The 11,381-nt window shown below is 34.4% G+C and overlaps 2 protein-coding genes across 2 annotated transcripts; both read left to right on the top strand.

Moving 5' to 3' along the window:
- The first annotated feature begins 659 nt into the window (after positions 1-659).
- LOC132614690 (ethylene-response factor C3-like) lies at positions 660-1,827 on the top strand. Its single transcript, XM_060329210.1, has one exon. It carries the CDS (start codon positions 752-754, stop codon positions 1,244-1,246), a length of 495 nt encoding a protein of 164 aa, XP_060185193.1. The 5' UTR covers positions 660-751; the 3' UTR covers positions 1,247-1,827.
- A 2,148-nt stretch (positions 1,828-3,975) lies between these two features.
- LOC132616053 (uncharacterized) lies at positions 3,976-10,988 on the top strand. Its single transcript, XM_060330661.1, has 19 exons — positions 3,976-5,672; positions 6,048-6,152; positions 6,325-6,390; positions 6,475-6,639; positions 6,985-7,059; positions 7,160-7,305; positions 7,891-8,026; positions 8,122-8,191; positions 8,280-8,410; positions 8,492-8,548; positions 8,866-9,048; positions 9,141-9,233; positions 9,445-9,530; positions 9,620-9,686; positions 9,770-9,836; positions 9,920-10,056; positions 10,252-10,343; positions 10,441-10,507; positions 10,604-10,988. Exons 1-19 carry the CDS (start codon positions 4,254-4,256, stop codon positions 10,769-10,771), a joined length of 3,330 nt encoding a protein of 1,109 aa, XP_060186644.1. The 5' UTR covers positions 3,976-4,253; the 3' UTR covers positions 10,772-10,988.
- The last annotated feature ends 393 nt before the right edge of the window (positions 10,989-11,381 follow it).

The raw sequence follows: 11,381 nt of genomic DNA, 5'->3' as shown, positions 1-11,381 counted from the left end.
TCCTAATTTAGAAATAAATTCACTTTATGAAATGATTTACAGCCACACAAATATTCAAGACTTATTTTGAACCACAAGTTTTAAAAGTCTTCACTCTTTCTTAAATGTTGTGCCCATTCAAATAGGTTCACATACAGTGGCGGACCCAGGATTTTGAGTTCGGGGGTGCTGGATCCAGGAATTTTGAGTTCGGGGGTGCTCTATTAACTATTTATATCTGTTTCCTTTATATTTTTTATACAGCTATACACTCTGTGACTGAATTTAATGGGTGATGGAGCACCCAAAAATTGTACATGGGTCCGCCACTGTTCACATAAATTGAAGCGGAGGAAGTAGATAATAATTTTTTTATTGCTATAGATTGATTATTGTTACAAAAAGTATCTTTGGAAACAATTTTTTTTACTGCATAAACTTTTCCCAACGACAATTATTGCAACAACATGTAATAACTTTTTTTATTATTGCCAAAAATATTTTTTGCAATAATAATTAATACTATTATAACAAAATTAAATTTTTTATCAATAAAAAAAATTATTTGATAACAATAAAATTAAATTATTACCAAATATTAAAAATTTTATTGTCATTTCTATACTTTCTATCCTTCAGTTCCAAGAGTTTCCCATTAAGGGCAATGATCACAAAAAACATATATAGCAGTTCCACTCATAGTCTTATATTTTTTACCAAAAACAAATCAACATTATACTGTACATATCAAATAAGGATCTCCCACTTATAGATGGATTTGAAGATTCAAGATCATGAGAAACTACTCCCTATCAAAGTTGAAGTTGAATCACTAGAAAATGATCAAGATTCCATCTCCAAGGAAGAAAAACACTATATAGGTGTCCGAAAAAGGCCATGGGGAAAATATGCAGCTGAAATCAGGGATTCAACAAGGAATGGAAGAAGGGTTTGGCTCGGAACTTTCGACACTGCTGAAGAAGCTGCTTTGACTTATGACCAAGCCGCGTTTTGCACAAGAGGTCCTTCAACTTGCCTGAATTTCCCTGTGGAAAAAGTGCGTGAATCACTAACAAAAATGGAATGTAACAACCTTAAAGATGGGTTGTTGCTAGCCCTAAAAGAGAAACACAAGAAGAGAGGTAGTACTTCAAGAAAAAAGAAACAAGTGAATATTAAAGAAGAAGAGAATGTGTTAATATTTGAAGATTTAGGTCCTGATTTATTAGATGAACTCTTATCTGAGTACACCTCTTGTTCAAATTAGTCTACAATTTTCCACATCTGTAAGTAAATCTTGTATTTCTTTGTTCATGGTTTAATTCTATATATTGTTCGAACTATCCAAAATGTTGCCACACTTGTACCGTCGGATGCTCCAAGCACTGCTTTTGGAGGATTCGACACGCATCTGACGCATTTTTATAAGTCTGAGCAAAATAGGTTTAATTGACCATTCTTTTTTATTTAGTCCTTTTTTTCTGGTCAATGTACTGTTTCCTTTTTTTAGTTAATGCAAAGGATTCAAAATCCTATAATTCACAAACTTTGATTGAAGCTCAGGTTGAAAAAATGCCTTTGAAAGTAACTAGATCGTGTTTGAAAAAAAATTTCACTTGAAAAAAAAAAAAATCTTAATGTTCTGTAAGGGGAAAACCCTTATTTTACCTGACATACGAATCAAACAAGTTTTCCAATATTTCACCAGTATTTCAGATATTGAATTTCAGTATATATTTGCAAATAATAATGTCCAAACCATTATTAATTTCATCATTTGTGAATAATGATGTCCAAAACCATTATTAATTTCATTATTTGCGGGTAATGATGTCCAAACCCATTATTTCTAGATACTAAACTTCAGTATTTGCAAATAATGGATTTTTTTTTATTTTTTTTAGTTAAGGTGTACTTTTTATTGATAAAATAAGAAGTAATATTATTTATTTTCAAACATCATAATTCTTCTGCTTCTCCGGATATTCTTCATCTTGATTGTTTATCAGATATGATGTGTTAAATTTAAGTTGTTTTGGTGTTCATTTTCTTACTTTCTATTCTTTAGCTAGTTTCCATTGATTTCTTAATTTTAAAAGAAAAAAAAATTAGACACACTTCATTTTCTATAAAGTTTTGACGTCTCACTGTTTTTGTGACACAAATTTAGATATTACTGACGTATTGTAATTACATGTAGAAAGATTCTGATCTCCAGGAATTAGAAAGTCATTATCATCTACTTTAACTTGAGGCTCCCGCATACTCAAGTACTTCAACCACTTATTAGTATTAACTTTTTTAAAAGAAGCTTTAGCATAACATATGTTGGTTTAATTTTAGAAAATTGTCTTGTCTTTGGTCAAGGATGGTCCTTGAATAGGTCTATCATAGACACTTTTGACATGATTAGATCACTAAAACATAAGTACATGTAACTAGCCATAATTATAGTTACCTTTGGTGCAAGGGTTTAATTGAATTTAATTCGCCGAAAATGATATTGAATGATATATTGCTAATTTCTTAAATTTAATCTTAAATTTGCATAATTATAATTTCTATTGAGGTCCTACAATTTCAATGAGTTTTATTTTGGTACTGTTTAAATTGTTGATGATTCTATGCATTTGATTGATCCCGTGTTATGAATTCAGTTCAAGGATAGAAGATTCCAATCATAATTCGAGAATGTGTTAATTTATTTGTTGTACATTCGTAGAGGAAATGAGTTGTTATCTTCTTATATATGGGCAACTTTCAATTCATGAGCTAGTTTTGAAATTACTAGTTTTGAAATTAAGTTTGGCGCAATGTTTAGTTCTTATTATAGTATCAGAGTCATTCCTTTTCTATTTCTTGGTTATTTATTATGTGTTGGGCTCCAGTGTTATGTTGTCCATGCTCCAGATGTTAAGCCTTGAGCGTGTCAGGATGTGTGCACAAATTGGTGGGGGAAATGGATTGTTATCTCCTTACATGGTCTCAGGCAATCATAATCCTTTAAGCTAGCTTTTGGGTTGAGCTAGGTTCGACCGTTCATTTCTTCATGGAATCAGTCCATCAGACTCACACATATTGGTGGAGCTTATATGATCTCCTACAATCATATAACCTTTTAAGCTAGTTTTTAGAATTGAATTATGTCTAGCGTTCATTTTTTATTAGTATGGGATGCTATTTTGTGCCTAGTTAGTTTTTCTTTCTCTATTGTGTTTTGAGCTTTCATGGTTAAGACAGCACATATTATGTGATACCATAATACTTCTTTTAATTATTTGTACATACTAACAGATGCAAAGCTATAATTTTGAGTTTGTGAGTTCTGGACTGGAAAAATTTAATGCAGTTTAGTGTGTTTTTAGTAATTTATTTATACATATAATGTAGATATTTAAACAAAAACACAGGGTGTGAGCCAAAGTTACTGAATTCTATTGGATATGTAGGTGAAACTCTAGCTACGCACTTATATATTAATCAACTACTCTCCAATATTCTAATTTGATACAAGAAAATCTAAATTTTGTGTAGTAATTATTATTTTTATTCCGAAAGTCTGTATAACTTTAAATCATTTCTAAAATTATAAAGAAATATATTAATAGCCTGTTTGGCCAAACTTCTAAAATCAACTTATTTTAAAAAGTACTTTTCGGAAAAGCACTTATTTTAAAAAGTACTTTTCGGAAAAGCACTTTTTTTTAAAAGTACTTTTCGAAAAAGCACTTTTTAGCGAAAAACAGTTTGTATTTGATCAATTAATTAAAAAAATACTTTTGAGCAACAATTAGTGTTTGACCAAGCTTTTAAAAAGTGCTTCTATTTGTATTTTTCTCAAAAGCACTTTTCAAAAAAGTGCTTTTGGGCAAACGCTATTTTTTTTAGCTTCTGAAAAACTGCTTCTGCTACTCTCCAGAAACACTTATTTTCTCCCAAAAACTTGGCCAAACACCTCACTTTTTTTCAAATAAATACTTATTGAAAAAATAAGTACTTTTAGGGGGAAAAATAAGCTTGGCCAAACTGGCTATAACTACCATAAAGTACTACTACTAATTAATTCGGAGTAACTAATAACAGCGAATTTGACGGAGAAGAAACTTAAATTCCAAGAAATAACCATCATTAAATCCTAACCGTCCAATCTTAAACCAAAACACAATCACAACCGTCAAATATTCCTTATATTCAAAGCTCTTAACACCCGCCAAAACTCATTTGCAACAAAAAAACGAACTTCTTTACATTTCAGTTCTTGAAAACTCTCTTCAATGGCAACACAAGAATCAGCAAGAAAACTATTTGGACCCGGTTCATACCCTCTTATAAACCTTCTAAATCATCTCCAAAGCGACGACGATAATCTTCGTAAACAAGCAGAAACTCTGTTCAATTACACCAAGAAAAACTACCCAAATGCTCTAGTTCTGAAACTTTTCGAAACAGTTCAACGTAGTACCCCGAAAACGAAGATTCCAGGTATTCGATGTTATGATGTTTTAAGTGATATTTTACCAACCCTTTGGATTTCTCTTTCGCCAACTACAAGAAATGATTTAAAGATTGGTTTGAATTACAAGATTTGGCTTGAAACAGATTATGAAATGCTCAAGGCTTGTTGTTCTTGTGTATCGAGTTTAGCGTGTTTGCTTTTCAAGAAAAATGAATGGGATATTCTGTTTCACTTTATGTTTAGGAACTTGAGTTCGAATTCTTGGAATAGAAAGTTAGGTGCTTTGTCATTATGGAATGATTTGATACCTAAATGTCCTGAGGTTTTCGGAATTTATGTTGATGTTTTGATTGAGGGTTTTAGGGCATTAATGCCTACTGTATCGGAAGATCATCGATGTGGGGTTGCTGCTGCTAGAGCATCTGTGAAGTTGATGTTGTATTTCGCGACTCCTTCGAGTTATTCCAAGTTTTATGGTCTTTTAGGGCATGTTATAATGACCTTGTTTATGGCACTTGGTGAGGAGGTTCTTGTTTGTAGTCTTCTTGAAGATTTGATTGTTTTAGCTGGGGTGGAGACGGCGTTTTTTAAAGTTCAATTTGATGTTGTTTTAGAGTCTATGGTTAGGTTAGCTGCTAATTTGGACTTAGTGGAAAGTTTAAGGCAACTTGCTATAGAGTTTGTTGTTACTGTTGCTGAGGATAGGGAGAGTGGATGTGGGATGATGCAAACGGTTAATCAAGAACTTGTTACGAAATTGCTTCTTGTGTTGATTGATATGTTGGTGGATATTGATGATGACCCTTCTTGGGGAAATGCAGCTAGTGATGATGAAAATGAAGGGGAGTTTAGTTCATGTGGTTATGCTATGGAGAGATTGGATAGGCTAGCAATTGCATTAGGGGGAAATGTAATTGTGCCTAATTGCCCTTCGAGCTTGTTCAACTTGTTGCATAATGAAGATTGGCAAATTCGCCATGCTGCCGTTACTGCATTTGGGCTTATTTCAGAGGGATGCTCAAAGGTAATAGAAATATTCTCAAAGGATATGGAGCAGCTTGTCGAGGCTATTCTGAAACTAATCCAAGATACGCACCCTCGAGTGCGCTGGGCAACAATTCGCGCAATTGGTCAGCTATCAAAGTATTTGAGCCCGTATTTTCAAGAGCAATATCAGCAACAGCTCCTTCCAGCTTTGTTAGAAGTATTGGATGATTTTGATAATCCCAGGTTGCAGGTACTTCACATCCTTTGACCTTACCCAGAAAGACTTCTATTCGAGAATTTACAAATAGGCTCACCTTCAATGAATATTGGGCATCGATATTTGATATCATCCTTGTATCCCCTAGCATGTTTACTGCGTATATTAGCTCTAGGCACTTCATGTTTCACTGTTATATCATCTTGTTAATGACATATGACCAATGTATTAACTTATTGTTCTCAAATTAAGCAATTAGTGCGCTACCACCTTCTAATGCTTGGCTTGGCCTGATTTTACAGACAGTATAATTTACCTTTAGCTTTTAGCATCTGAACTATATGACTCATCAAACTCATCCATTGCAAGTACATATGGTTGGCTACTAATATTTTCTCTTCTGCATAGACACGTGCAACTTCAGCTCTACTGTTGTTCAGTCACAATTGCAGTGCAGATGTCTTGAAACCTTACCTGCACAAGATAGTGAGTAAATTAGTCGGGTTTCTACAGGTATATCACCTTTACCAATCTACAACGTAATTATTCGTCCACGTGTATAAAAGTAATAACATAATGCTTGAGCCTGATGTGTTTATGTCAAGAGTAATGACATAAGCTTTTAACAGTGATATCTCTGATGTGATTCGAGTTTATCTTTAACAAATAACTCACTGTATTCTAGAGAGGAATGACAATGATGAAGGAAGCAGCTCTGGAAACTTTAGCCTCTTTAGCTATTTCATCACAGGTACTTCATTTTTCGGGGGTTGAAAAAAGTATTTTTCTTTCAAAGTTCTGGTGTTCTAAACTTCATTTGCCTGGGATACTGCAGGAGGACTCTGCATACATATATGATTCTATAATGCCTTATCTGAAAGTTATCCTGCTAACTGCTACTAAAGATACAAGTCCCATGCTCCTGGCCAAATCCTTGGAATGCCTTACCATGATAACAATGGCTGTTGGAAATCTAGCAATCCTTGATTATGTTGAAAAGGTGAATACAGTTTCTATCTTTTCATTTTCTTCAAGCAGGCATTATATACATGTGGACTGTTTCCTTGAGCTGTCAATTTTGCCAACAGAGTGAACTTTTTAGACTTTAAGTTAGACCAACATAGAGGTAACCATTACTTAAACCAATCAGTTCAGCAAAAATGAATTCATATATGATTAGAAATGAGGAAAATTCGACTTCCATTTGTTCCTACACCAACTTCTTTTAAAGACTGAGCTTCGATGCAGTTCTTATAAAGAAGCTGAAAAAATACATGTCATACAGCATGAAACTATCAACATCACTTAAGTTTGGACACTGCATTGAAATGCCGTGTAAATTTAGGTCATTACTGTGCTCATTTCACTGCAAGAAACTGACATGGAGGTGGAAGATCCAATGAGGTGCCTCTTGTTACAAGTATGTTGATGCACTCTCAATTTTCTTTTCTTTTCTTTATCATTTTTGGCTAATTTACACCAGAGACATTATCGGTTTTGTACACTTGATTCTGTTGCAGGCATGGGGTAGACTATGCAAATGCTTAGGGTGGGGTTTCATTCCTTATCTGAGTATTGCCATGCCCATTGTGCTAAAATCTGCTACGCTGAAGAATTATATGAGTGTTTCTAATAATTCAGATACAGATGATTCTGATGATGAAAGGTTGGCTTTTCCTATAACACTTGTATAAAATTTCACTTGAAATGCATGTCATATGTATTAGTATATCAGTTGCTTAGCCGAAAGCATCTCTCATGAGTTTACTAACATTTATTTATGTGTAATTCTCAAAAACATACTCCTAAGAAAGGTGCAGAGAGATCTCATTTTATTACAACAGGTTTTTGTCAGTCTAGTAAGTATCTCTAATGTTTCTCAAAGGGAAACTAGGATCAACATCCCAGAGCCAACTATAATTCGACATTTTCCATGGAAGAACTTTCATGTCTATATGAAACTATCTTAGGATTTGGCCACTATTATGTGTGAAGGATGTGTTCATGTAGATGTAGATTCATGTAGGGAAAGATGCACAGTGCTTAGAAATTAATATCTAGGAAAACTTTTAACAATGTGGTTTTGATTTGTTCAGAAGATGCATTTTTTTTTTTTTGACAATGTCCCAACATTGATTCACATAGATAGTTTGAGAAATGTAGATTCCAGCAAGTAATAAGAGAAACAAAGTCACTGAAATAAGCAACTTATTGTGGATGTTTTGAACTGACATATAAATATTATCTGTAGCATGATTGATGTCACTACTGGGAACAAAAAGATGGGGATAAGAAGTGCACTTCTGGAAGAAAAAGCCTTGGCATGTCATATGCTATGCTGCTTTGCAGCTGAGTTGAAAGAAGGGCTCCATTTGTGGGTTAATGAGGTCTGTCTAGAAAATTACAGGTCATAGCTAAAAAATTTTTAACAAGGCTTTACAAAGAAGCATGCAGATTTTTACCTGACTTGTGCTTTGTGCAGGTTGTTAGTGCTTTAGTTCCGAATCTTACGTTCAAATACAGCGAAGAAGTAAGAATGGCCGGCATTCCTGGTAAATTTCTACTTGTGTCTTCTAATCATTCCTGTCGCATTATAAACCGAATCTGATGTTTGCTAAGTTGCATTTATTCCTTTTGTAGCAATGCCATTACTGTTAAATTCAGCTGCTTGTGCTATGGAGAAAGAGCTTCCTGTAACAGGTTGTGGCAAGTCCCCGGTTAAAAAGCTATCTGACACTATTATCACGGCTTTGCTTGATGCTTTAAAGAAGGTAATTAACCTAGTGCTTCAGCAAAAGTTTAATCAATATCATATTGATAAGATCCTTTAAACAGTGCTATTTTTCCTTTAGGAGTCAAACATACAAATTCAAGCAAGATTGTTGGAGGCATTCAACGAAAGCATTCAGGTAAGTCATTTAGACACGGACTGTATTTTCAAAGATCCGTTTAAGACTGCATTCAGATCAATCGCCTAGTTTAGTGATAAGGAAGCTATTGTTAGATTCATTGTTCCCACAACTCTATAAGGTCACACCAATACAAGCTGGTGTGACCTAGCTTTTCTTAATCCAATGATATATCACTCCATACTTACTGCTGATTATGTTCTGTTCCTTGCTCAGCTATGCTAAGCTTTTAGCAATAACTTTTTTCTCTTCTGTATAGTCCACGTGTCTTGTCGTTGTGATTATTTGACTGTGCACTAAAAAGTACTTACCCACAGATTCCGGGTTCACGTATGAGTAAACACCAAGCTGAAAATTTTGTTGATGGCATATCAAAGGTTCTCTCAACTTGCTCATACCACAAAACAGAAAGAGAGAAAAGAGCTAAAGAACACGAAGATCTAAGGGAGCTGGAACTACTTAAGGAGGAAGCTGAGCAACACTTAACTATCTGTCGAAACGTTAGTGTTTTATCTCAACGCAGCCTCTAATGTATATACTTATAAGGATCTTAGACTAACCTTCATCGGTTTCTTTGTTTCCCTGAACTCAGATTGGTATTTGCCTGGGAACTATGGTGAAAAAACTCAAGGCATCATTCTTGCCTCTTTTTGACAAGTTTTTGCCTTATCTATCACTTATGTGGGTAAGTTTTTCTCTCTCTATGATGTACGATATGTATAATTCAATTCATGACACCTCTTACTGAAGCATCAAAAGTGACTCAATTGATCTAAACTGCTAGTTAAACCAGTCTATTGAGAGATTTTTTTTATGGTTTGCTTGACCTTACACATCTCCTTTTTGCTTTAATCCTCTGTCAATTTCCCTTTACTTTTCCACATACTTCTGTACAGAGTAATGATAGAACAGCAGAAGAAAGAAGAATCATAGGGCACCTTTTCCGTGATATTGCTGAGCAGTGCCGAGAAGAAGCATTCAGGCAAGTCTTAATGTGATTTTCAATGTCTTATTACTCATGATAAGCTCAATTAGCTTAGCTGAACTTCATTTTTGATTGTTTAAAAGCAGATACTATGAAGAGTGGATACCTCTCCTGCCTAAAGTTTACTATCATAAGAATCCAGATGTTCCACAGGTTCTATTTTCCCTACCTTTACAGTTGTTTCCGTAGTCCGTCTTTCGTATATCCTTCAAATCTGACGTTCTTTATTTTTTCAGATCGTGGGAACTGCAATTGGTATTTGTGCTGAATTCGGAGGAGAATTCCTTAAGCCTCATACTATAGGTAGCTTTGTGCATTATAATATGCTTAAGATATTTATTTTCTCCACTAGAAGCACTGACTTAGCTTTTTAATGTTGTTTGCAGTAATATTCAATCATATAAAAACTGTAATGGAGCATCCTAATGCAAAAAACCCGGTTAACATCATGGCTTATGAGGCTGCTGTTTCTACCTGTGGGAAGTTAAACCAGTATGTCTCCGAAGGCATCTACACCTATGAGGTTCTCTCTTACTACTCCTTCCTATATCATTCGCATAAATAACACATTCAGTTTGCTCTACAAGGATCTTTTCTTACCAAATGAAAACTTCACACACCAGAACATATTAACACTCACCACAGACTTGTCGTTTACTGACTGGCATATTATAAACTTTCTCATCTTATTGGTTTACGGAACTATTTTACATTGCAGTTTATATTGCTTTGGCTTAGCCACTTACCAATAAGGTGTAATCTCGATGAGGCTAAAATCAGTCACGAACTGCTTTGTTCAATGATGGAAACGTAAGTATTCTCCGTAGGCTATAGCAATAAGTAATCAATGATTATCAAAACCTCAACATTTCTTATGGATTGCTTGCACTGTTCCTTGATCTTTCAGGTCAGAGCAGAAAGTTATTGGCCCTGACGGATCTTATATACCGACTATAATAACAATTTTTGCTGAGGTAGTTTTCCTTATCTGTACCCTGATGTGCAGTTCCATATATCAACTGAGATATCCTTCATTTCATAAGTTTGTCTTTATTTCTTTTCCTCTCTAGGTTTTATGGGCAGGGAACAACTTGGCCACAGAAGAAACTACGAGGCGAATTATCAATCTATTGAAGAAGTTCCAAAAGGAACTGCAGCCTCATGTCTTGTCCAACATACTTGAAACATTACCTTTACCACATCAAAACATGTTGCGCACTGTCTTGACCACCATATAAATTGTTTGTACATTCTTTGAGTAGATATACATGTACAGAGCACAGAAGCAGCTAACAGGAAAAGTAGCAGACTCATACTTGTAGTCAAAGAAACATTACTGTAACGAGTGTGATTGTATGCAAAGGATGAAGTAGGAGTGTGATTGTGAAGGGGATTTTTGTTACCAGATTGATGAAAATAAGATCTAAATATAGATGGAATATTTTCTTTCTGCTATATCTTGTGCTATACTTTTGTTAAGTTTCTACAGCTATTTCTTAGTTACACTCTTAATTTAGGCAAAAGCTAGAAAACTCAAAAGTGAAGAAACAAAAGATGCAATCTATGAATTGTGCATAAGAGACATGACTTTAGACATGGCTATTTAATTTGTCATCATATCAAATTTGGAACACACAATCAATAACAGCACAATGAGACAAAGAAACGGCTAATCTCTCTGGGGACATTCGACAAAATTGAAACGAGACAATAAAATGGTAGAAGTTAAGACAAATGTGAAATTACAATATGTGGCCTTTGGTCAATGAAAAACGTTGACTTGGAGAAAATGTTACTATTGTGTAGACCATATCCTCTTTAGGTGAAAAGTGTAACCTTTGATAAAAA

The sequence above is a fragment of the Lycium barbarum genome, chromosome 10 (assembly GCF_019175385.1).
Source record: "Lycium barbarum isolate Lr01 chromosome 10, ASM1917538v2, whole genome shotgun sequence".
Classification (NCBI taxonomy): domain Eukaryota; kingdom Viridiplantae; phylum Streptophyta; class Magnoliopsida; order Solanales; family Solanaceae; genus Lycium; species Lycium barbarum.
This window is presented reverse-complemented; position numbering and strand designations above follow the sequence as displayed.

Bases quoted from the DNA above. Each gene is read 5' to 3' on its own strand.
- LOC132616053 (XM_060330661.1), top strand. From the start codon at position 4,254: ATGGCAACACAAGAATCAGCAAGAAAACTATTTGGACCCGGTTCATAC. The intron at 7,060-7,159 runs GTATGTTGATGC...ATTCTGTTGCAG, and splicing joins TGAGGTGCCTCTTGTTACAA to GCATGGGGTAGACTATGCAA. The intron at 8,192-8,279 runs GTAAATTTCTAC...TTCCTTTTGTAG, and splicing joins AAGAATGGCCGGCATTCCTG to CAATGCCATTACTGTTAAAT.
- LOC132614690 (XM_060329210.1), top strand. From the start codon at position 752: ATGGATTTGAAGATTCAAGATCATGAGAAACTACTCCCTATCAAAGTT.